General features: G+C 35.8%; 2 protein-coding genes, 1 long non-coding RNA gene and 1 other non-coding gene across 4 annotated transcripts; 1 reads left to right on the top strand and 3 right to left on the bottom strand.

Annotated features, from left to right (window-relative positions):
• The first annotated feature begins 4,685 nt into the window (after positions 1-4,685).
• Positions 4,686-6,003, top strand: LOC131016459 (uncharacterized protein At5g01610-like). Its single transcript, XM_057945154.1, has 3 exons — positions 4,686-4,942; positions 5,339-5,393; positions 5,473-6,003. Exons 1-3 carry the CDS (start codon positions 4,856-4,858, stop codon positions 5,841-5,843), a joined length of 513 nt encoding a protein of 170 aa, XP_057801137.1. The 5' UTR covers positions 4,686-4,855; the 3' UTR covers positions 5,844-6,003.
• Positions 6,004-6,228: 225 nt separating this feature from the next.
• On the bottom strand, positions 6,229-6,299 carry TRNAG-GCC (transfer RNA glycine (anticodon GCC)). Its single transcript has one exon. It is a non-coding gene; the product is annotated as a tRNA-Gly (tRNA).
• A 166-nt stretch (positions 6,300-6,465) lies between these two features.
• On the bottom strand, positions 6,466-8,539 carry LOC131016458 (uncharacterized). Its single transcript, XM_057945153.1, has 2 exons — positions 6,992-8,539; positions 6,466-6,903 (listed from the first exon to the last, which is right to left on the bottom strand). Exons 1-2 carry the CDS (start codon positions 7,715-7,717, stop codon positions 6,724-6,726), a joined length of 906 nt encoding a protein of 301 aa, XP_057801136.1. The 5' UTR covers positions 7,718-8,539; the 3' UTR covers positions 6,466-6,723.
• A 3,154-nt stretch (positions 8,540-11,693) lies between these two features.
• LOC131016460 (uncharacterized) lies at positions 11,694-12,653 on the bottom strand. Its single transcript, XR_009099012.1, has 2 exons — positions 12,174-12,653; positions 11,694-12,091 (listed from the first exon to the last, which is right to left on the bottom strand). It is a non-coding gene; the product is annotated as an uncharacterized LOC131016460 (long non-coding RNA).
• Between the last annotated feature and the right edge of the window lie 14,486 nt (positions 12,654-27,139).

Consider the following 27,139-nt stretch of genomic DNA (forward strand, 5'->3'; position numbering starts at 1 on the left):
TGATTTTGTACCGTATGTTGCATTTGTTTTTTCGATTCTTTGCAAATACGTGTGAAGGATGAATTTTCTTTGTCTTGTTTTTATTTTTGTACCAGAAATTCTCCCTTCCTTCTTTCTTATGCGATTTCCTCTAGGATTTTGAATAAGCTCATCATCGGTTTAATTTGTTGAAGAAAAAGGTGAACTTGATGAACATGCGGCGAAATAAGAACATTATAAGTTTTTTTTTTGTTTTTCAGAACCTGCTTCAGGCAAAAGCCGATGCATCACATACGGCTGGAAAAGGAAAAAATAAGGGTACAGAAAAACTGATCGAAGATGTTTTATTTGGCAGTAGTTTTGTTATATTCAGTTAAACTTACGTATTATGCATTAGAAAATAAATTTATTCATTCGACATCTTTTGCTTATGTATTATACATACGACGTCGCTTAGTCGATCCCAGCATTAGGTCATTAACCGACATTAGTTTGTTGTATAGTTATTCATTACTGTAATCATTATTTATAATTGTAATCGCATATACATAATTTTTTTTATGTATATTCACTACATATTATGTTTTATTCTCATAAATATATACATTATTCATTAAATCATGAGCACGTTATTCAGTTCAAAGAAAGTCTATAAATATTACAAAGGTATAAAACGATTAATAACTTGTTCATTACATATCATGTTTTATTCTGAATGTAATTGTTATTCATTAATCGTTATTCATAACTGTAACCACATAAATATATGAATAAATAAACTAATTTATATTATATTCACTACATAATATATATATATATATATATATATATTCTAATGAATATACGCTTTATTAATTAACTGTTAACATAAAATCATAATGTAAAACTATTCTCCGCAACTAAGTTCTATTGTAATCGAATTCAATGCGTAAATCTGATTATGTACATCATGTATTATAATCTTATTCATTACGTATTATACATTATTCATTAACGTTTGAAATAAACGTGCAATGACTTACAACTGTTGAATAAGTTATGTCTGGTGGATAAATAATATTATTGGATATTGTATTTTTAAACAATACATATGAACAAACGTGACCGCATATTGAATAAAATATAGATTTTTATAGTTAAATAGAGATACTTTTTTAAAATAACAAATAAAAATGTAACAATAAAAAATGAACTAACATAAATTAATTCAGTAGAATATAAAATTTTTATAGATTGTGAAAGAATCTAATAAAAAAATTACGCATATATTTGTTTCATATTGTATAAGTTATATTTTGTGTATATATTCCATATTAATTTTATTAAAATATATGCGTAAATATTGTATAAGAATGCACAAACATATGAGAGAGAAATCTAAGAATCATATAAAAGATATGGAATAGATACTGGAGGAATTATTTTCGGTAGTTATAAAAATGCTATGGACACATCTAACCTTTACAGAATTAAATAATAAACAAAATCAGGAAAAAAATTTAGCCATAGGATTGAAAAAATAAACGCACTGAATCGTGCCCTGAATCTCACTAAAGATAAGGGGTCTCATTGGAGCGGCCCCTTATATATATATATGGTTGCGCTAAAATAAGACTCATTGTAGGCCATTGGATTTTATTTAATTAATGGTCAGATCTTCATCATCTTTTCCTTAAGTAATTAACGTAGATTATGTGTTTGGATACAAAAGTAATTTCTGCATTTTAATAACAATCATTTCCTTAAATAATGGGATCACATTTATGCCAATATCTAATATTCCATAATTACAATTCTGAATTAATGTATACACAATAGGAAGAAAAAAAAAACTTACGAATAAAGTTAAAGAACACGATCAGTATTCTTATGGAGAACACTATTCACAATTTTTAATTATCATCCTTTCTGATTTTTTTTTATAATTATTTTCATATGCAAACCCGATTACGTATGGTCTAGTATGCAAAAAAAATCACACGTAAACAAAAAAAAAATTGTATATAAATAAAAAATAATTCGTACGAAACCCAAAAACAATTCATACAATCAGAGTTGAGGCTAAAATAATTTTTACGAAAACCAAAATAATTCTTACGTAAACTAAAAATAATGCGTACGTAATTCGTATAAAAACTAAAAATAATTCGTACAAAAACTAAAAATAATTCATGCAAGAACATTTATCCAAAATAAAAAAAGTCAGTTCTTCTGCGTACGTATGAATTTTCATTAACAATGAATGAATTAATCGGATTATGTATTAACTAAAATGCAACTCTGTACGAATTTTGCTAACATCTTTGTACGAGTTTTGCATTAACAATGTATGAATTATTACTGACATTTTATTACGTTTAATCAAATTTCTCTTATTTTTTCTACAGTTTTGAAGAATATTTATCCAAAAAAAAAAGTCAGTTCTTCAGCGTACGTACGAATTTTTCAATAACAATGAATGAATTATTGGATTATGAATTAACTAAAATGTAACTTTATACGAATTTTGCATTATCAATGTATGAATGATTGGATTATAAATTAATTAACTAATATACAACACTGTACGAATTTTACATTAGCAATGTGCGAATTAATAAAATGAAAAATTTTATTTTGATTCAAAAGATATGAAGGGTTTTTAGTATACCAAGTAAATTAAAATTCAAAATTTTATTGATATCCACAAAATTTTCGGTGAATTTTTAGGTGGGATCATTTACTACCAAAATAGTGTCACTCTCTAAATTAAACTGAGAAGTAATCATTTCGAATCTTAAATTCCATAAATAAATTGGAGAGAGAATCAGAACAGTTTAGAAGGTCAACAGCCAAAGTCAGTAATACCCTCACGTAAAAAATATGTATGAGTAACTTATATTACTTAATGAACTATTAAAACCATAAATTATGGAATGACAGCCGTTGATTTCATTTGATCAACAGCCATAAATTAGTCTTACAGAACCGATCACCTATCCACCGTAACGTGCCCACCATTGATGTGACAATTTTAATTAGGAAAGATAACTAATAAATCTTACTCTAATTAAAATTATCTTACTATAATTACAATTGCCACATCATGGTGGACACGTTATGCATGCCCACAGTGGGTAGGTGATCGGTTCTGATTAGTCACTCCCAGCAGATCACCTAAATGCATCACTAACTCTAAATTTAGGCTAAAACAATTGAAAATGAGATAAAAAATGCATCCAACAGATCCCCTAAATTGGATGGGGCCCACAAAAAATTTTACACCTACCTAAATTCAATCTTAAATTTACACCCACCCTAAATTTATTTTAAGCTTATAATTAGTAGGGCCCACACATAATTATTATTTTTATGTAGAAAATAGGAGATCTGGTGTATGCATTTATAAAATCAAGATCCTAAAATTAAATAGGGAAGCTTTAGGGAGGAATATAGGAGTATAATTTTGGAATTTCTGCTGGGAGTGCTCTAAGAGCATTGTAGTGAATAGCGTTACCCTAATAATTTGTATATCTATACTATATTAAAACAGCAGTTTTCAATTAGAAATTGATTTCAAATCAATTTCAAATTGATTTGAATGGCAATTTTGAAAATATATTCAACATGAAGGTTACAAATAAATTATATCCCACTCACCCCACTATCTCACTTACACATTAACTCATTCAAAAAATTCAAATAAATCCACTAATATATTATAAAAACTAACGAGCAATTCTTAAAACTAAATTTGAATGGCCTTTTATTTGATTATATATGTATATCCATATTAACAAATTATAAATTCAAATTGATACTCTAAATAATGCACATGCTATAGATAATCTATACTATATTAAAACAACATTTTTCAATTAGAAATTGATTTCAAATCAATTTCAATGGCAATTTTGTGATTTCTTACAAAAATAATGACTTATTGTATATATTCAAAAATTAAGTAACTAACTCAATTAAAATTGCATAACCCATAATTAAAAAAAATGCACACCCCACGTTTAAAAAGAAAAATTGCATAACCCACGTTTATAATTCCATAATGAATTATATGTGTATATATACACAATTTATAAGGAATTGGTTATAAATAATTTATAAATTTATATTTATATAATAATTTATAATATATTAAGAAGATAATTTTCAATTTCAAATTGATTTCAAAATTAATAAGTGGCAATTTTGTAGTTATAAAAAATTGAAGTTTTATTTGTACAATATAATTTTTTCTTTGTGTTCTTATTTTTTAATATTATTTCTTTCTAAAATTGTGAAATTAAAATTATTTATAAAATATATCAAATTAAATATCATGATAAGAGCATTAATTTGATATATTTTATGTAAATATTTGATTTAAAACGGAGAGTTATATTTATTTAAAGATTAATGATTTTTAAAAATTCTCTCTCATCTCTCCTCTTTTTTTGAATAAATCAATTTTTTTCTATTTTATTCTTTTTACTTATTATTTATGCCTTTTCACAATATCAATTTTTATTATTGTGAATTTTTCTTTATTTTTTTATTTTTTGAATATTCAACTCAAATATATTAAGTGAAAATTAATTTTTTTCTTATATTTATAAATATGATAATTGAGCTGGTATCAATTTATATATATAAAAATATAAAAACGTTTTCCGTGCATTGCACGGGGTGCAAATGCTAGTTATTGGAAAATACATTGAGTTCCCTGCAATTTTTCCGGTAATTTAATTTGGATATTTTGTTCCTAATAGCGAGAACCAACGGAGTCTAATCTCTATGACAAAAAAAGCGAGAAGCCTTCATACTGCTGAAAATTCGAGAGAGAGAGAGAGAGATGAAAATTGCCTGAAAATTGAAAAGGTCGTGGGTTTTGTATCTATGAATGGATCAAGTATTCAGCAAGGCGGGTTCATTTTGGCTTAAACAAAAAGCCAGCAATGAGTTTGGCACTGTCGGCAATGATGTCAATGTAACACCCTCAATTCTTTTTTCTTATATATCTTATTTTTGTTATCATGAGAAATTCACAATCACTGGCTATGATATCTGAAATCTCTGTTTTGTAGATTTTTTTAATAGAAAAATCACGATCTTGATCTAGATATGCTGCATTTTGATGGAATTGCTTTTTTATGATCGCATGGTTGTCAATTGATCTTTAGCTGACGCAATTGATCTAGATATGCTGCATTTCCTGAATTCCATTTTGCTTGAATTATAGATTTTAAAATGCTCGCATATCATCCCGAAAATGGAAGAACAACATATATGAATGAATACATAAATTAAATAACCCATTGGATCGATTTCTAGCTTCAATTGAGGAATTTCATAAGAATGAATCTCTTTGTTTCTTTGTGTCCAGTCATTGTCAACGAGCATCGAAGGAGGCACGAAGTGGTTGGTTAACAAGATCAAAGGTACCATATTTTTCAATCTCATATTTTGCTTCACATAAATAAACAATGACGAGCATGGGAACACATCATCCCTTTTCAGGAAAGATCCAAAAACCATTAGCGGAGCTCCTAAAGGAGTACGATCTGGCAATCGGCATATTCCCTCGCGATGCGACCAACTACGATTTCGATGAGGAGACGAAGAAGCTAACGGTGCACATTCCAAAAGTGTGTGAAGTGGGCTACAAGGATCAATCCGTGTTGCGTTTCGCGACGGAGGTGAGTGGTTTTTTGGAGAAAGGGAAGCTGTCGGAGATAGTTGGGATGAAGACAAAGGTGATTGTTTGGATGAAGGTGAGTTGCATCACCTCCGACGAAAAGAAGCTCCATTTCCAAGCTGGTGTGAGAAGATCTAGAAGTAGAGATGTTTATGAAGTTGAAAGAGATGGCATAGTTGTAGGAAAGTTCTAGCTATTTTCAAGAATTGCACCCCTCTTCAAACTAGGAAATTTAGAGAATAGAATAGCCTCAAATCTTTTTTTGTACTGAATGGTGTTGGTATAGGGGATACATATTGTATATTATGTTCACTTCATTGAGTAGAATGCTTATAGAAGAATGAGTTGTTGTCTCTACTTTACATGTAATGAGCATCATATCTTGCTGAAAAGCAATCTGCAAACCATAACTTATGTAGCGCAAGACCTTCCAAGATGGCAAGATCGTACTTCTTCCATCAGTTGTTATCTCTATTATACATGTAAAAATAGGTGCTCCCCTTTGTGTAATGAGTATATAATGGCCAAAAAAAATTAAAGTATAAAATTATAGATAATGGCAAAAAGCCTAAAAGATTTGCACCAGCCGGGAATCGAACCCGGGTCTGTACCGTGGCAGGGTACTATTCTACCACTAGACCACTGGTGCTTGATTGAATAATGTCTCACATAATTTTTAAATCGATTTTCTTTAAATTATGGTAGCTTTATGATTTTTTGCCCCATCTGGTTGCCCACCTTTTAAGTGTTGTTTTACTCATCATACGACATCAATATTGAACCTATTGTGTAATTTAAATAGAAGAATGGATGAATGGTGCAAATTGAACAATTAAATTATTTACCTCAAGAAATATCTACAAATATGTATTCATCGACCCTTTTTCTCCAGCTTAATAATATCTGAACAACATAACAATAGATAGGAGCAAGTAAAGGGTTATGAATTATTACATTCTTCTAAATTTATAGGAAGACCACTTGTCTCCAACCAAATTGAGCACAATTTCATGTTTTTCCAAGACCAGCATATCTCTATAATATTGAATCAACAGAAGCAGTTAGTTCCTCCATCAATGGAAAAAACTCTTGACTGCTTCATAAGTAGACCAGCAGATGGCAGCAGCAGGTGCATGAAACAACATCCTTGGAACCCAACCTCTCATCAGCCCTCCATACCCATCTTTCTTCTTGATCATCCCAACCACATCCAAAATCGAGCTACTCGAAAGCCGATCACACCCGCACACTCCCTACCAACACCGAAACACATAACAAAAACGCGCTTTTAGCCCAAACATAACACCACAACCAAACAAACAAACAAACAGACGAACAAACCTGGCACTGCAGCTGAGTCTTGACCACATCAAGAGGAGTGGTCACGGCTGCAGCCAGCGCGCCCGCCACGCCACCAGCAGCCGCGTGCACCACCAGACTCTCCTCCTCCTCCTCCTCCTCGCCTCCGCCTCCACTCACCCCCATTAGGCCTCTCTTTGCAGCCTCGTAGGTAGCAAAGTGGACGGCAGTAAAAGGCGCATTCATCACCACAGTCGTCCTATAACTCGCGTAAAACGCCCCAAAACCTTCCTCCACCATAATCCTCTTCACACAGTCACACACTCCCTTGTAAGGGCTGCCCTTGAGCTGCAGCCGCTGCTTCACCACGTCCATGGGCGTCAGCACCGCATCACTGGCCACAGTAGCACACACGCCAGAGGCGGCATGAGCAATGGGGCTGTTAGGGTTCCCTGCAGCCAAGATTTTCTTGCAAGACTCGTAGACAGAGAAGTAGACAGCATGAGCAGGGCCCGCGCCTAGCCCCATTGCTGCGATGCCACGGTACAGGCCGCCTAGCCCCTCGAATTTCACAATGGAACCGAGGGATTGCCGGAGAGTTAAGGAGGAGGTTTTGGTGGCGGAAGTGATGGCCTGCATCCTAGTTTTGAGAGTGTCGACCGGGAACATGGCCATGTGCTCGACTGAGCCGGCTATGGAGCCCGCGATCATGAATTGCCAGAACTCAAGGCCGTCGTGGACCGGTGGCGGGGCGGAGGCATCAACCATGGTGCCGGAGCGGAGATGGGAGTGTGGAGAAACTGAGGAAGTTGATCAAGGTTTTTAAAGGGTGAGGCAATAAGAGAGAAAGAGAATCACGGTTGAAGATATGTTTGCTTTACACCTTCATCTCATGAGGAATTAGTGCAAGTAATTTACCATAAACCAAAACCAATTCCATAGCAGCTTTTTCAGTTATCTAATTTGGAAGACCAAATTTAACAAGAGAAATGGAAATGCTAATGCAAACATTCAATTGTTAAATTTTTTTTGAATGTGACAGCACCAGAATCCATTGATGTAGATTGATGCAAATAGAGACAAATAGGGCATGTTCTATCCACACGCCTTTTCATTAGTGGTAATCTCCGCATCAAGAGCTCTCGATCATCATCGCCATTTTTATATTCCCATTCACCTCAAAAAGAAAAGAATAAGTTTTTTTCAACATGGATGTGTGGCGTGGCACCCACGACCACGAGTAGCTGGATTGATCATTTACGTTTCTTTCGAAAGCAGCTAATAAGAAAATTAATGGGCATGCGTATGCAGAGCAGCTAGGAATTTCATGTCCTCATTTCAAGATCAGGTCCCCTTCCCTTTCTCGAAAACGCGACAAAAAATGGAGTCGAACTCATCGCTGCAGAGTCATGATTCTTCACGTAATTCTTGGAAATATTGCACCGTTTTGCAGATGGATTGGGCTTGTAGATCAGTGGTATATTCAGATTTGAAAGAGTTGATTAAAAAGTGAAACAGAGAAGAAAATATATCAGCATAGAATCGTGATAAACTCGTAATGATGATTAGTGGTTGGCATCAAGTAAATGAACAGCAATTTAGAGCAGGATTGTGATTTTACATAATATAGATTCATGATAAATTACATGAAGGTTGATCCTAATATTGCTTGACTGTCATTTCATAGTTGACTCTACGAAAGTTTTTTGTGATGTCACCAGGTACACGTGTCACAAATTCAACGGACTTCATTTTCTTTAGGGGAGACGGACTTAGTGCTCGTTTGGTTCAAGTAATGGAATGGAAAGGAAATTGAATCAAATAAATGAGTGGAATGGTAACAATAACCATTACTTTTATTGAGTGTTTGGTTTAACAATATAAATGAATCATTGGTAAGAGATTCTATTTCTTTTGTTTTCCCTCTATTTTAAGGGGTAACAAATTAGGTGATTAGGTGGTAATGGTTAAGTCATTACCCAAACCAAATAACAAATAATTGATTCAATTAATTGAATTCTTTTCCAACCTCTAAAAACATCCAATCAAACGTGGGCTTAATGTGTGTAGGGTATTAATTTTGAGATCTAAAATTTGAAAGGTATTTATAAAGGATGACGGAGGCGGGCTTTATATTTAGGCGAAGGTTATTTACGTGTAAATATACGAATTTTTATTATTTTTTAACTTTTTTATGAATTTTATTTTTTGAATAAATATATGAATTTTTGTGTTCATCTAATTTTTTTCACAACGAGCAATTTCGATCAAATTATTATTGATTGGACTTCTACGTGGTACATTATTATCTATGTGGCATATGCGTGTCAATTTTTAATTTAAATTATTTGCGAGTAAATACATAAATTTACAGCATTTTCTAATTTTTCACACGAACTTAATACTCTTCTAATTTTTTCCACGAAATTTATTTTTTTCACAAAATTCATTTTCATTATGTTTCTTAATTAGTTTGTGTTACAATATTGGTTATGGTTTAATAATTAATTTAATTTTTTTGGGGAAGGCTAGGCCTACCTAAAACACCTACTTTGGAGCCCATTTTTCTACAGAATAATATTTTAAATGTTTTGAGCCTCTTTATCGAGTTTCAATATTTTTAGACAAGCTCAAGTATATATATATATATATATAGGCCAAGGTTCAATGAAGAAGGCCTAAATGTAAGAAAGAAGAGAGAAGTAATCTCATCCGTTGATCTTATCTAATCTAACGAACATGATTTATTCACACCATGTTCAACGGATTTTTTCGTTGAACATACGGGGGTCGAAACCCATAACCCCCAAAAATATTGTATATGTTCACGAATGTTCAACGAAAAAATCCGTTGAACATGGCGTGAATAAATCATATCCGTTAGATTAGATAAGATCAACGGATGAGATTACTTCTTTCTTCTTTCTTACATTTAGGCCTTCTTCATTGAACCTAACCCTATATATATATATATATATATATATATATATATATATATATATATATATATTGATTTCGTACTTGTCTATTTGAAGCCCACTTTAAGCACCATTTTTCAAACTTGAATATCTTTTAAACTGTACATCATTTCGGGTTGAATCCAATTGGAGAAGTATTTCAAACTCTCCTAAATTTTGGATTGATCACTTTGGTCCCCATGGGACCTTAGAATTGGGAGATATGGATTTTTAAAAATAGCCCTTTAACGAAGCTCAAATTCTTCTCCTCTCGGCTTTCGTCATTTTCTCAAGCATCCAACGCATTCAACTCTCAATGTCTTGAGATTATCAACTTTAACAAAACTCAATTCATTCAAGATGATGAAGTCATCGAGATTCATGCACTCCCCAAGACGACGAAGTCACATGCCGATTACTCCCTATCGGAGACCAAGTTAATTTGCTCACTATTGGCCGAGGTGTTCCTCAACGCTGTCAAGGATGCCGATCAAAAAACACTCATCTATTTGGGAGAAATCATGAGGTGGTTCACCGAATCTCGTCCTCTCAATACGGTGACGCGCAACAACGAACAAATAAAGTCACAGTTTCAATCTGTGCAAAAGGACGTGAAGATTTAGGAGCGGTTTAGGACAAATGCCGAAGAATTGTAATTTTAAATTTTTATTTATTTTTATTATTGTAATATTTGAATTTAAATTTAATGATTTATTTTATTTTAATTAGAATTTACGAATTTAATTTCTTGAAAAATAGAATTAAAATCTATCGAGCCCCCTATTGTGGAAGGGCCCACCTCTATAGAGCTTCTTTGGGGCTCTTGCATTGTACATGCTCTTAGAGCATCCACATCGGTCGGCTCATACGGCTAATTCGAGTTAGCCCTTACTATGAGTCGACCAATGCAGGTGAAGGGAGCTCAAGTCCTAGCGCGCGATAGCATGAGCTGAAAAATCAGGCGCATGTCTACATGCACCTTAAATTGAAAAAAAAGTTTGAAAATTTGAATGAGTAACGACTTTCAATCGATTTTTAATTTTTAATTTTTTTTTCTTTCTTTGCCAACGGCTATTGCAACCTATAATTAATTTTTTTCCCTTTCCAACGATACTTTATCTTTGTTTTTTTTTCTCCTATCTATTTTTTTTTTCATTCTTCCCCACTTTTTCTTCATAAACTGTCTCTCAATTTCTCTCTGTTGTCAATGAATCCTAACGATCCCAATATCCCCGATTATTTTCTCCAAATTGAACTAGTGATCTTTCCGATTCATACTGGCGTCCTGACCTTTCGACGGTTAATTTGGGCAACGAGGCTCAAGGCGAAGGCGTGATGGAGCCACAGCCACTGACGCACCGAAAGAAGGCAAAGGCCTTCAAGGAGAAGGCGCCAGCGACTAGTGCAGATTGAGGAGACCAACGATGCCATTCATGTTATCCATCAAAAGGGTGAAGCCTATTGGGGACGAGTCGTGGATCGCATAAACACTTAGTGAACGAGTCATTTATCCTCAACCAAATTAAATCGCCTTGGGCCAGTGTTAGTTATGAGGTAAAGCTGTGGGTGGCAAGGTGGGTCGAAGCCAACGCCAAGTGGTCATTCGGTCACTTCGACGACATGATTCGGAAGAAGGCGTAAACGTTGTACACATAGCACTAAGGTTGTTCTATTCAAATGGTGGAACGCGTAGAGCATTTTCCGGATGAACGGGAAGTTCAAATGGTTATACCTTGAAGGCGACGTTCATTTATCAAAAGGAGTTTATATATTTGAATTATCTGAAAAAAGGAAAATATCGAGTATTTGAATTTCATTAAATTCTCCACTCAATAACAGCATAAAGAAATTCAAATAATATACTTATATTTCTATACGATCATCAAATATTTCAGCTGGAAATAAAACAATAACCTCCCACTACGCACACAGACACCATTGAGACATCTATACTAAAACGTCCACGAATAGCGGTTGTAGATTTTTCCTCGTTGTACACTATTGATAATAATCTCTCACACTTGTTGGAAACAGAATTTCCAACACTTAAATCTTCTACCGCTTCTCTCTCTCTGCACATTATGAGGAGATGTAGAGTGAATCATCTCCCACATCACCTGAATATCTGTGTATCCTGCGCACGCCTCCATATCCTTGTACAAATTAACAAAACCATCACTTTTTTCTGCAACAGAAAACAAGAATTATTAGATTATCCGAAACAAGAAAACAAGAAAAGATTGGCACCCAAATGTTAAAGGTCTTACCTTTAGCCTTGTGTCTGAGATTTGAGGCAGCATTTGCAAGAATATCTCTTGTCCGAAGAAAAAATGAGTTCTTGACAATTATTGAACTCAACCAAGATTTCTTCCTCTCCATTTTCATTGGATGCTCGAGTTTGATAGTGTATTTGTGTGGTGTGATTTATACTCACAATCACTTAGTTTCGATGCCACGCGTATTAAATGACATTATTCAAAAACTAAAAGATGAGAGAAATCCAACAAGAAGGCAACAACAATCAACAAGACAGAAAGTTTTGAAGTCTTGATTTTGGTATATGAATTTGTTATAGGAAGTAATGTGGGAGGTCAAGTGGGAATAGTCCTCTATTATTAATTAATCAAAGATTTTCTCATGATTTAGCGATTAATTAAAATCAGATCCATCCAGAATTATACTCTAGTTTTCTCGATTATAATAAATTAATTATGATTTGGGAGGTAAGGTGTGATGGAGAAATAAGAGAAGCTGAGGAGAAACAGACATATTGAGCAGGAGCGATTGGTTTTGGATTTTGCTAATATAGTTTATTTAACAAATCCAAAGATTCTTGTTTCTAGTGATATCATATATTGGAGGGGCCCTGGTCAAACGGTTGGTTTGGATTTTGTATCAGTGTTTTTCTGCTTCTGTGACTCTCTCTCTCTATCTCTTTCAGTTACCATGTCGGTTTGAATCTCCAAGAAGAATTATTATTAAAATCTAAGAAGGCAAGCATGTGCAGTCTGAACTAATTTTGCTAGTGGTCATCTAATTGATTGCTCTGTTACCAACTCATCACCATATCACATTAAATTGTCTGCCCTCTAACTATAACCGGGCTGCCATGCACAAACTTAGTTTTAAGGAAATACTCCCTCTCTCCCCAACTTACGCGAAACTTGAGCATTATTTTTTTTTGAATTGTCCCATAAAATTTAAACAATTTTTTTAGAGTGAATTTTGAAAATAGCCACTTTTATATAGCAAAAATAAATTTTACCCACTCAAATAAAACATAAAAAAATACCCACTTTTTGTGTTAAATGACTAAATTACCCTTAAGATTAAAATTAAAAAAATACCCACTCTTAATCCCTATCACTTTCTCTCTCTCTAAAAAACGTCTCTCTCTCTCTCTACTCTCTCTCTCCCTCCCCCTTTCTTTCTCTCTTCCAGCGATCAGATCTCCGCCGTCGCCCTCGACTTTCCAGCCGTCGCTTGCCAGTCGTCTCTCCTCTCGCTCTCGATCGATCTGTTCTGCAGCCGCCGCCTTGGATCGGCGAAGGTCCGATGCCGCCGTTGCTGGTTTTGCTGGGCCACTGCTGCACTCTCTCTCTCCTCTCGCTCTCTCTCTCTCTCTCATCGCAGATCTGCGATCTTCCCTCCCTCTCGGTCTATTATGTCGCCGCCACCTTGGACGGACGAAGGTCCGATGCCGCTGCCGCTGGTTTCACTGGGCCACCGCCGCCTATTCCCACCATTTCCTCTCTGAAAATCGCACACACATACACGTCGTATCTCTCTCTCTCCCTACGCGATGTGGATAGAAACCCCAATTTCTCAATCCTTGCAGAGATTATTTAGATTATTTGAGGAAAAATTGAATTCAGTTTGATTTTAATAAAAAAAAATACAAGTAATGAAGAAATTGATGAAAATCACGCAATTTTGTACAAATATGTTCTAGAATTCACAAGCAAATTTATGAATTCACAACTAAATTATCATCATTGGTTGTGAATTCACAATTAGAAATAGTATTGGTTGTGAATTCAAGTTTTGTTGGTTGTGAATTCATGACTAGAAATAGTGTTGGTTGTGAATTCAGCGAATTCACAACTAACACTATTTATAGTTGTGAATTCAAACTTTAAAACTTGAATTCACAACCAATACTTGTTATTCAGTTGTGAATTCGAGTTTTAAAGCTTGAATTCACTGGTTGTGAATTCGTGGGTATTTGTAAAAAATTTATATGTAAGGGTAAAATGGTAAATGTGGGCATTTTTTTAAGTTTTTATATTAGTGGGTAAAATTTATTTTTACTATATAAAAGTGGCTATTCTTATATATTAACACATTTTTTTATATAATAAAATATTTTTCCTTTATTTACTTTTCTATTTTTTTCTCTTATATTAACTCTTTAAAACTTGTGTCAAAAAAAATTGCTCAAACTTTACGAGACGGAGAAAATATAAGAAAATTTCGACCATAAGAAAATTTCATGAATGCCCATATATAGTCATCTTTGATGTTTCATTCCTTCTAATATTTCTCTAATGCATATAGTCATTAATCTTATCCATCAATTAGCCTTATGATAGTGGTTTTATTTCTTGCAATATAAGGGGAATTCATGTAATTGTAGACAGGTAAAAATAAATTGTTCTATAGTTTTTGTGTTATATTTTTTGATTGTTGAATAAATAATTTTAAAAATTGGATGACAGTGAATTCGAATTTGAGATATTTGACTTCAAAAATTAATTACTTTATTACTAGATTAATACGTGCACACACTTATTTTATATTTCTTGCTCATCTTTATGTATTTTATCTTATGTTTTATAACGAAATGCTAAAATCTATTTTTTTTTTTTTTTTGTAAACAAATAAATACAAAGGATAAATTTTAGTGGTGTGAAATATTCATTGAGGATAGTGAAAATCAATAGTTGTCTATCAAATATAATTTTAATAAATTATAGCAATTTTAAGTATTTCGGACGGAATTACTCCCACCCTTCTTTCTTGTTCGTATAAAAACACAGGCTCTCTCTTTTCTTTGTTATCACACACACTCTCTCTCTCTCTCTCTCTCTCTCTCTCTCTCTCTCTCTCTTTCCAACCCTAGTTGCTCTGCCATTGAAGCCCTAATCCTCATGCCGCCAAGTTGCTATCCTTTTCTCTCTTCGTGATCTTTTCTCTAATTTCACCCGTATGTCGCAGCCAACATCCTCTTCTTCAGATATACTTACATTCTTTGATGTCTATGAGTTCCAGGAGTTCGAGATCTACGAGAGTTATGAGATGTAAATACAAATCTAAGAAGATCTATGAATGGTATCATTCATTTCAAGATCTGTCGTGACAGTCGGTCAATGCGGCCATTACCACCACCCATAATAGGTGTTCGTGCCCAGAACATGAATTCATTAGCAATCCCTTTGTTATAGTAATTGGCTACTTTAGCAGCTACAAATTCTACTTGAGAATTTTCTAGCTTATGGAGATGGTGATCTCATCACTTGCTAGCTCCCTTGTTGGGTTGAAGCCCTGCAAGGTGTAACAAACATGGTCAGTTGCCCCCGTATCCACTACCCACGAATGAGTAGAAAACGAAGCTAAACATGTTTCTGTTACTAAAACTTGTGACGTACCTTGTCCCTTTGCCTTGAGCACTGGACAATTTTTTTTCCAATGCCCAACCTTGCCGCACTTGAAGCACTTTCCCTTGGCCGTTGGCTTGTTCACGCCGCCGGTAGGGCCATCTACTTTGGCTTTACCGCTCCCACTAGCCTCATGGTCATGCTTGCCCTTTGGACCTTTCCACTTCTTTTTCCCGCCTTTCGACGAAGAAGTAGATCCCTTGGCAGCAACAAGGACCTCTTTCCCATTGCGCGTGCCCATGACTCCCTCCGCCGAAACTAGAGCATTCAATAACTCATTGAGAGTATAGTTGGCCTTGCTCATAACGACGTTGAGTCGGAAGTTCTCATAGGTTTTGGGGAGAGTGTTGAGGATGATATCGACCTTGGCTTCGCCTTCGATACCCCCTCCTAGCAGATCAAGCCTGTCAAACAAATTTGTCATATGCATGACATGATCGTGCACCGAGCTGCCCTCGCTCATTTTACAAGATAAGATTTCTCTCATCAAGTTAAAACGAGCAGACCTCTCGGACTCCCCATAAACCTCCTTGAGGTTTAACATGATTTCAGCCGCGTCATTCATGACCTGATGCTAGAGTTGCAAAGTTTGTGACATAGTCATCATAATATAGCACTTGGCCATATTATTTGACTTGTGCCACCTTTTATGCGTTTCTCGTTCCGCATCAGTGGACTCATCAGTTAAGGGCGCGGGACGTGGAGTAGTAAGCACAAAACTGTGCTCATCAGCGTCAAGAATATACATAATATGGCGTTTCCATTGGGTGTAATTTGGACCGATAAGAGGATTGTTTGCTAGAATGTTAATAATTGGAGACATAGACATATCTGAAAGTAAACAAATAAACATGTAAGAACATGAAGCACATAATTCGTAACAATAATATTGTAACCTTTTGATAAAACAATATTAATGAAACCTCCAACTGCCCAAGGAATCTCACGAGTAAGCCACGATCGTGTGGACGTTTACACATGAACCCCTCAACCAGACTATTTTACCTAGTCATTTAATTTCCATCCATGTCAACTTAACCTTTTGACAAAGGAAATTAATAGTTGGATCTTAACTAGACCATATCATATTCAAGAAGGGACTCCGATGGGGAGTTGTACATTGTACTTGAAATGATATCTAAACAGTGACCACAATTTAACCTTGAAAATTAAATTCTCGAAATTAGCATACTCACTAGGACCATACCGCTTTCAATTTAATCTCTTGGTTATCTTATTTAGAATCCATCCTCTAAAGTACTTGTGAAAATTATACGAGTAAGCCACGATCGTGTGGACGTTTACCGCATAACTCCCACTACTTAAATGGATTTAAATATTTTTGATAGAAACCTCAACTTAACAAACTTGTGAAATCCAATATGAAGTAAGCCACGATCGTGTGGACGTTTACTCATATTTTCAATCACTTTGTCTTGAGGCCGCATGTGGAGGTCTAAAATAATTTTTAAATACTATAAAAATTATTAAAACAGTTTAGTCTTTTTCTTTCAAAAGGTTTGTACATGCTCAAGCACATAATCCTAATCATGCTTTTCTAGAACGCAACATGTAAAACATGCTCGTAGAATTCTAAAACATATTTAGGAAAACGATAAACCTACTATCATGCTTGTCTAAGCGCAGTTAATAAACAAATATTAACAAACAAAGACGTGCAAAAGCAGGTAAAGAGCATAAGGGATTAAAATTCTTCGTGACCCATTCGTGGAAACCCAAATCTATTCTATTACAAAATAAAATAGAAAAACAGGCCCAAAAACTAAAAACAGCCCGAAAACTTCAAGCCCGTCGTTGGAATTAGGGTTTGGGCCCCCCTAGGGCCTTTTGAGAAGCAATCGGCCACCTAGGGTTTGGAAAACCCTAGGTGCCGCCGCCTCCAGCCAGCAACAGCAGTCCACGGCGGCGGCTGCCCCGCCGCCGGTCTCCTCCTCGTGCTCGGCTCCGGCAGCACCAGCCTCGGCAGCACCAGCCTTGGCAGCAGCCCGTCCCCGGCGTGGGCAAACAGCGTGCGCAGCAGCGGCCCGGGCAGACGGCCGAGCAGTGCGGCGCTGGGCGCGCAGCACGCAGCCAGCAGGCACGCGCGTGCACGGCCCGAGCACGCCCAGCCCTCGCCCCTTGCCGACTCCAGCAGCAACACTCGGCAACCCCGGGCGGCAGCAGCTCCAGTAGGCGACGAATAGCAGCGGCAGTGCGCCGCCCGCTGGGCGCGCAGCGCGTAGAGCGCGCACACGCGGCCCCGGGCGCGCACCGCCCCTACCGGCAGTTCCCGTCGCTCGCCCAGCCCGCCCTGGTCTGCCTCGCCTTGACCCGCATCGAGCAGCAGCAGCAAGGGCGCACGGTGCCTGCCCAGGTGCGCGACGCACAGCGCGCAAGCGCTCGTGCGCGCGCGGCCCTCGGCGCCGGCGGCCTTGCTCGCTCCGTGCCCGTTGCACCTCCGTCTCACCAAACACCGTTCCTCGTTGTTGATTCGTCGTCATCCCCGTTTCGTTCCTCGATTTTACAGATTTACAACAGAAAAACAAATACAATTGAAATCCTAATCTAACCACGGATTTTCTCGTGGTGAAAAACAATTACAACATCAAACGACGTATTCCACGAATCAACGAATCACGAAGAACAACAGCAGTAAAAACAACGCACATTATTAATCGTACACAAATTAATAATAGAGCCAAGAAATTAATCCTGGGCTCTGATACCAATTGAAAGAATATTAAATTGAATTAATACTCGATTGCCCGATGATCGTTTCTTGGATTATTATTAATTCATCATACAACGATTAAAACCGAATATGCTCCTATGAATTTAACAGCTGCACACAGGTGTTAGGAAAACTTACTTGAGAATCGGATGCACAAACTGTTGATGATCGCATCGAAAGAATCTGACTCCAGCTCTGATCTTCTCGACTGTATCCCGCTCAATTCCCAACGTTGGATGGACAACGAGCTATGGAAATTCCCAAGACAGAAAGACCATACACGTTTCTACGCCTCCTCTGCTCTCAAAAACCCTAATTTTTATCAGTGTGTTTTTCCTGAGAGCTGACAACTGTATTTAATAATACAGAAAAGAGGAGGAGGCGCCACTTTACATGTGAGGGCCGAAAATTCTGTCTTCTTGGGCTAGGAGACATTGGGCCAGCCCAGGGACCAGATACAAGGAATAAAGATGGGCCTCAAATAAATTAATTTATCAATGGTCAGCCCAGACCATAATTAATTTATAAATATCAGTTCATTCCACTAGAAAACCGATACTGACTTACCCCTTTATTGCCGGTGATGAGTCGGGGCTTGTATTTAGACTTATTAAATCTCCGTATTTAAAATATCCGACATCCATTAATTAATTAGAGCTCTGACAGCTTAAATTAATTAATCTCTTAATAATTCCTTAAGTAGTACCACTCAAACTTTATTATTACGCCTGAACTTAATCAACCTGCAGGGTTTAGCGTAATAAACCTTATTGAGCTCCTTAAGGGGATGTCATTATCCTATACCGGATACGGGTACTAATACAGATAATCAGATATCATATGTTAACCGCTATCACCCAAGATACAGAGTACTCGAGTTAGTATATAACTTTCACCCATAGTAAGTCAAAGTGATATACGAATTAATATATATATATCTGAATACTTATTAGTATTAAGATTTATAAGTCACCGAGATCTTGATTCTTCACTTAAGTCAGATAGAAGAATACATCTCAAACTGTGGTCCTATCAATACGTAATGACGTACCAGTATAGACAAGTAGTCAAGACAAACTATTTCCATCTATACTGCAGCCTAAACCAATAACTTGTCCTAGAGTTATTTCGGCTGTGATCATATTATATCTCTTAAGGTTTATTCCAATTATACGATCTTCTGTGATACACCGTATAACCGTATAATCTACTTATATAGAGATAAAGAACATACATATGCAATCATGAACACAATCAGACAGGAGATTGAAAACAGTGAACACAGGAATCATTATATACAAGCATAAAAGTTCTTGCTTTCAGTATATAAATCCAACAATGGGAACCTGAAGCAACCCACCTGGTATGAGCCACACCGAAAAGAGCAATCCGTCTGATCGTTACCATGAGAAGCAGACAGCCAGAGCCATAAAAGGAAGGTCAATCTCGGAGATATCGAAGAAGCAAGTGGAAGATGGAAGAAGAAACTGGAAGGATCGAAAGAATGGGAAAGGTTGACTAAGCTTGCAGCTGGACGCCATCTTCAATCGGATCAATCAAAGATCGAGCTAATTAAGGAAAGATGTCGCAGCCCGATTCCCGACACTAGTGATAGTGGGGTACGAGTATCGATACGACTATTTTTAAAAGAATAAAAGATAAGAAGAATAGGTCGAACATCAAGCGGAAGCTCGCATCAAAAGGTGTTAAGGAAATCATCATAAAGGAACCCAAGGGTAAAATCGTCAACGTCGTTATAACTTTTTATTTATCAGGAATTTCACGAACAAAAACAAAACGGGTATCGCTCATTTTTCGTAAGGAAGCATAATATGCAGAGTATTGCAGCAAAAGGCGAATCGATTATATGTATGAAGACATATAACCGTGAGTACATTGCTTAAATTCAAAAGAAAATCAAAGTATATATATATATATATCAATCATCAAGACTTTATCGTCAAAATGGAAATGCGATAAAGTAAATACATCCTCTAACAATTCCCCACCAGCACCAGTCCAATCTCGCTCCTCGCTTAGTCTGCACATTTAGAAATACATGCAGGGCGTGAGTACATAATACTCAGTGGGCAAACGCCGAAAAAAAGAAAGGCGCTCTTAGAGCTATATGTTTGAAGCTTGCCACATCTCAGCAATACACAGAAATAAGTTAGCATAAATGAATCTGTGCATACAGTTTTCATAATCAACATCATAATTAAGTGTCTGCAGACAAAGTAATCGACATGTATGTACCGCATCTACAACTCATCATCATAATTAAGGTACTGAGAAGTAGGCCTCCTTCTCAAGCACCGTGACCGGCCGACCCGAAGACGGCTCACAGTCACCTCTGTGTACACAACCCCGCTTGTAGCAGGATCCGAATTCGTCTCATCTCATCAGTAGAGGGTAACATACAAGCTCAACATCAAAAATTGGCAAGTCAAACAGTTCTCAAATATCATTTATCTCAAATCATTTGATAAGCTCATAACATCATTAAATCATTTTAGAAAGCTCATACGATATACGTATACTCAAAATATTGCCCACCTGAAGACCTTACTCAAATCTCCCGTCAAAGCGGAGTTACTTACTTCCTTGCTCTGCTCGTGTCTTCAGGGATCATCATCATCATCGAGGGTTCATGTCATAAAATGAATCTCGATTAGAAACTCAATTTCTAAATCCAATCTCATCTTAATTATAACTCCTCACTCAACGTCTATTTACCCATTAAAACTCAATCCCTAGGTATACTCGGCTTCTAAGGATTCACACGTCCTATTATCGACTTAACTCTCAACTTGGCTCAAACTCATAGCAATCAAGCACATAAACAAGTATAAACACTTAAGCATATGAAAAACACACATAGACAAGTCAAAAACAAACTTCACTCTGCACTGACTCAACTTTAAAACCTCACCAGACTCTGTACCGAACTCCCCTGGAGTCGTAATTTATATCAAAAGAAACCTCTTTGAGTCTAGTTTCATATAAAAAAAAGTAGAGTCGAAAACTCCAAGTGGTTTGGGAGATATGACTGTTTTACTACAGTCTACCATATTCGGCAGTTTTGAGCAATCGGAAACTTTGATTTTTGAAAAATAGTAAATATTGTCAAACTGGGCTCCAATTTGGTGAATATCTAGATAACACAATAAGGTTAATACCATAAAAATTTGGGAGGCTAGATCACACAGGAAGCCACTGAAAATAATGACTCTTTCTCCTGTTCTCTGAAATTGTCGGTAGAAATGTGCAGTTTAAGGTTTGCATTTTATAAAAATAGTAAACGAAGTCCAAATAACTTGAAATTTTACAGGGGTGCTCAAGATAGGGGTGCCAAGGGCCGATCGGAACCGGCGGTTCGACCCTGAACCGGCCCGCCGGTCAACGGTTCCGGCCCGGACCATTGACCAAACGGGCCGGTTCAGGGCCGAACCGCCAGTTATCCGGGCCGGTTAAGGTTCATAGGATTGCCAACCCTGAACCGCCGGTCCGGCCCGCCGGTTCGGCCCTGAACCGCCGGGCCCGGCCAATTTTTTTTTTTTTTAATTTTATATTCAAATCCTAATAATTTTAACTAAATGTAGTTTCACTATTTATAGTGTACTACACAAGGTAGAAAATCCTACATTTTTCAATGTGGGATAATGTAGCTTCACTATTTATAGTGTACTACACATGGTAGAAAATCCTAAATTTTTCAATGTGGGATAATGTAGCTTCACTATTTATAGTGTAATACACATGGTAGATAATCCTACATTTTTCAATGTGGGATAATGTAGCTTCACTATCTATAATGTACTACGCATTATAAAGAATCCTACATTTTCAATGTGGGATCACTCAAACTAACTTATAAATATATAACTTATATTCATGTAATAACTTATAACTTCTAAATATATAACTTATAAATATGTAACTTATAACTTATAAGGTCTAGGGATCAATTAGTTAGTAATAGTTAGTTTACTTATTCAATTTTAAAGATTATGTAATTTGTATCCTTGTAATATTCTTTTGGTACGTAGAATAAATTCAATAAAGATATCTATTTTTATGAATTCATTTGAATTTTTGGTTCTCAATGTGTTAATTATTTTTCCTTTATTTTATTTCAATTCAATTCTCATGTAATATATTATAACTTATAATTTATAAATATATAACTTATAACTTAGAAATATACATGGCACCATCAATTTAATGTAAGTCCAACAATTTAATGTAGATATATAACTTACTAATATTTTTTTGAAAGCCATACCTGACGGTTCATTTGATGGGTTTTCTCCCATAATTTAATGTTAGTCCAACAATTTGATTGAGAGAAGAGGGGTTTCAAAATTAGTAAAAGTAATTATGTCAAATCTACTAAAAAACACATTATTTTAAATAAGTGTGCCATGATACATCCATTCGAATAAAAATTCGATATATTAATAAAGAGGCCTTGAATTCATTTTCCCCCATCTCCCTATTCAAATAAAAAAATGTAACCATTATACCTTCACGCCATTAGACAAATTAAAAAGACCAATGAATGATTAAGAATGAAAGTCTATATATGCTATAGATAATTTAAGTTGAGTGATCTCACATTGAAAAATATAGGATTATTTACAATGTGTAGTACAATATAAATAGTGAAGCTACATTAAGTTAAAATTATCCCACATTGAAAAATGTAGGATTCTCTACAATGTGTAGTACACTATAAATAGTGAAGCTACATTAAGTTGAAATTATCCCACATTGAAAAATGTAGGATTCTCTACAATGTGTAGTACACTATAAATAGTGAAGCTACATTAAGTTGAAATTATCCCACATTGAAAAATGTAGGATTCTCTACAATGTGTAGTACACTATAAATAGTGAAGCTACATTAAGTTGAAATTATCCCACGTTGAAAAATGTAGGATTCTCTATAATGTGTAGTACAATATAAATAGTGAAGCTACATTAAGTTGAAATTATCCCACATTGAAAAATGTAGGATTCTCTACAATGTGTAGTACATTATAAATAGAGAACCTACATTTGATTAAAATTAAAATATTATTTAAGTTGAGTAATTTCAAAAATTTTCAAAAAAAAAAAAGAAGAGGAAAAGCCCGAGAACCGCCGGTTTTCGGCCCGGAACCGCCGGTTTTCGGCCCGGCCCGGAACCGCCGGTTCAGGGTCCGAAAACCGGCCCTTCAAATTTTAGGCGGGCCGGTTCAGGTTCATGAAATTTTCGAACCTGAACCGCCGGTTCGGGCCCGGAACCGGCGGTTCCTGAACCGGTGGCAGCCCTAGCTCAAGACGCATGTAGGGACTTGCTATAAAATTTTCAAAGCTTTTTGACATCGAAAAACCGTCGATCACAGTAAGTCAGTAGGCCCACGAAATCACCAAAATCTCATCTCAAACTCTTAAATGCTCAACTCAACATTCCTTCAAAGAAAACTCATCAAGACTCATTTTAAACACTTATAGCATTCCAAAAACATTCAAGTATAACATAATACTCATCATACTCAATTTAACTCTCCTCTTTTACATCTTAACTCAAATCTCAAAGAAAACGTCTCAACGAACGCATCAATACAATTCTCTTTTCATTCTCATGCTCAAAATCACTCCATCATTCATTAATGACCTCATACATCATATAACTCATTTTACACATATAAATCTCCCTTTTTATCATGTATACTAAACTCTAATGACAACTCATATATCAACGCAAACTCTTAACAAAAGCATGACAAGCGTTCACATAATGATCATCAATCAATTAGACCTCATTTTATCATTCATTGACTTCTCAAAATATGAAAACTCAAAAACTCATTCAAACTAAACTAAGTCCAAATTTTACTTAGCTTACAATAGACTTAATCAAACATATTAAAACACTAATATCATGCTCAAAAACATATACCTTACGACAAATCACTTAATAGGCACATAGACAAGAAAGTCCTAATTTTTATTAAATTAAACTCTTTGAAATTTTATAAACACACATGGATCTTTAATCTCATCATATATTTATCAATTTTAATCATTTAAACTCACATATACTCCATCAATTTACAAATTAGAGCATAGATACACATATCCCTAATTTTTAGTAAACTAACTCATATCAAAATCATCAATTGACATCATATACTCAATTTACTCCATCAATCATCATCATATACATCTCATGGACTCATCTACATCATCAATTCATCATTTAAATCATCAACTCGAAAGATCCCAATTTTGGGTAAACTAAACTACATCAAACTTTCACATCTCTAAGCACATACTTCACAACACCCATCAATCATCAACAAACATCATATAAAACTCATTTTTCACCCCAAATCAAGAAAAGAAAAAGAAAATTTTTTGAAGGGTATGAGACCCATATTTTCGAAAATTTAGAAAAAAAATGAAGGGGGTGATTTTCTTGCTTCAAACTCTCAAGAATACTCACATACAATCTCATACAAGTTTAATCCATGAATATGGAGATCACTTACCCAAGTTTACACCAAATATCAAACTTTCTCTCTCTAGTCTTGAAGCCAATCTTCAAGGATTCTCTTGAATTCAAGTTGATAGGATGTGTTTATGTGGGATTTTGTTGGTGATTTATGTGTTTGGCATATTTTGGTGAAGCTTCGAAGGTCTCTCCAATGGTTGACAATGGAGGAAATATGAGAGAGAAGGGAGAGAGAGAGAGCTCGAAAATGGGTGGAGGGAGAGAGAGAATTATCTTGTAAGATTTGTGAGGATTTTGCTAATCTTGTAAAGATTTGTGAATCTTTAAAGGAGATTTTGATATCTTAGGGAATATTTGGCAATTAATGCATGATCTCTCTCACTCTAATCTCTACACTCTCAATAATACACTCTCAATCTCTACTCTCTCAATCTCTACACTTAGCAATTTGAGGCATTTAATCATATGGTAGGGAAATTAAAATAAAGTGTGAGAAGGGTGATTAAATAATAATCACAATAACTATGGAAATATTACTCATTAATAAAATACCATAGCATAATTATTCATGTGATCAAATAAAATAATCATAGCACTAATATTAGTGCACTCACTCAATTATAATATTCCTCTTCGTAGGAAAAATAATTTAAAAATATTATGCTAGGAAAAATTTCCATAAACCGGCATCATTCGATTTCTCGGTAAAAATAAACCGCACTTGCTTTGGAAACTTAATCAAAATTCCAAATGCTAAGGTCTCAAATAAAAAAAAATCATAATAACTTGGTCATAATGACACACGTCACAGAAATCACATAATCAATCAGTCACGTAATTTCACATAACATCACATCAAAGCAGTCGGCAAATACAAACAACTAGACGTCTCTCAGACCGACTTTAATTATCAAGGTTTCTCACTCTTTCTTCCTCGACTCTATTTCCAACTCATTATTCCTATTTTCTTAATAGGACAGTCAAACTTTAATAATTCGGTATCCTGTAACTCTATTCCCGGTAGTTGGAAATAAAATAAAATCTCAGCTCAGTTCAATCAGCATCTCTATCTCAATTCATTTCTCAAATCTCATCACTCTAATTCCATCATCGGTTTATTCACTCGTATCTCTATTTAAAAGACAATCTGTCTTGTCTGCTCATAAAAAAAAGTTTCGTATTTCGACATCTCAGTACTCTCATTAGTGTTAAGACACTATTTCTCAACATAGGGAAAAGTACGGGGTGTTACAAAAGAAGATCCCGGCGAAGATTTGGAGCCGGCACAGCTAGGGTTAGACCTCTACCATTCGGCAGTATAAAAGACTAATGGTGTGCAGCGTGCACAAGCTCTTGGCACTTAAAACTCTTGTTTTTACTTTAGTTATCACTTTAGTTCGCCGTGTGTGGCATCCAAAACAATTTACATTTCAGTACTTTTTCCTATTCCGCCGTGTTTTTGCTTTTGAACAAGATCGAAGGCTTGAAGCCTAGGTATTATTTATCTATTCTAGTATTTCTTTTCGTTCTATCATGTGTTCGATCTATTTTACATTTATGAATTCTTTAGGTGAGGTTTTAGGGGTGGAAGTAATTGTTGTTAACATGTAAACATTCGTGAGGCATTTGTTCTTTCGGTTGAATCTCGTGGTTCCGAAAGGATCTGTTCAAAACCATGGGCAGTAGGGGCCTAACGGGTGATCTCCGTTCGGTAAAACGCTGTCCGTGTCAAGCAAAGGCCAGGGTGTACCAAGGTACAACAATCGGTATGCCCAAGACCGAGTAGCTGAGCAGCGTCAACAAAAGGCGTTGTAGATCCGGAAGGTGGGAAAAGGATTGATGGGATACACTGTCCTTCCTCAGTCTTGGGCTTCTCTAGAGACTATCCATCAACTGTGACGAGGCATAAAGCCATGGTTATCAAACGAGGAAAGCAATCTCGGCGCCGTAGCATGTCTATGACTGGTCGGCTAACAAAGCCGGAAATGGTTGTGTCCAGGAGGCATGTGTCACTCAAAGCGCTGAGTTGGGGACCTCGGGAGAGAAGGTTGGTGAGGGCCATACTTGGTGAGTAACGGGTATGGCTACCATCTAATGAGAAGTGAAGCACTGCCTTGTGACCGGGGATTGTGTGACCTTCGGACCAAGTGACCACAATGAGATCAACCATCCTATATGTGAAGTACAACCCCTTGAAACGCCCCAATGTCATTAGGCCACGCCTTGGATTTGTATGGATCATAGACGGATCATTAGTGTGCCTATGACCGAAACGAATGTTAACAACAGTTATGACCTAACCGAATAACCTCACCCCTTTGTTATTATTGATCTTGTTTATTT

This window comes from Salvia miltiorrhiza, chromosome 3 (assembly GCF_028751815.1).
Source record: "Salvia miltiorrhiza cultivar Shanhuang (shh) chromosome 3, IMPLAD_Smil_shh, whole genome shotgun sequence".
NCBI classification, from domain to species: domain Eukaryota; kingdom Viridiplantae; phylum Streptophyta; class Magnoliopsida; order Lamiales; family Lamiaceae; genus Salvia; species Salvia miltiorrhiza.

Bases quoted from the DNA above. Each gene is read 5' to 3' on its own strand.
- LOC131016458 (XM_057945153.1), bottom strand. From the start codon at position 7,717: ATGGTTGATGCCTCCGCCCCGCCACCGGTCCACGACGGCCTTGAGTTC. The intron at 6,904-6,991 runs GTTTGTTCGTCT...CGGTGTTGGTAG, and splicing joins AGACTCAGCTGCAGTGCCAG to GGAGTGTGCGGGTGTGATCG.
- LOC131016459 (XM_057945154.1), top strand. From the start codon at position 4,856: ATGGATCAAGTATTCAGCAAGGCGGGTTCATTTTGGCTTAAACAAAAA. The intron at 4,943-5,338 runs GTAACACCCTCA...CTTTGTGTCCAG, and splicing joins CTGTCGGCAATGATGTCAAT to TCATTGTCAACGAGCATCGA. The intron at 5,394-5,472 runs GTACCATATTTT...ATCCCTTTTCAG, and splicing joins GTTGGTTAACAAGATCAAAG to GAAAGATCCAAAAACCATTA.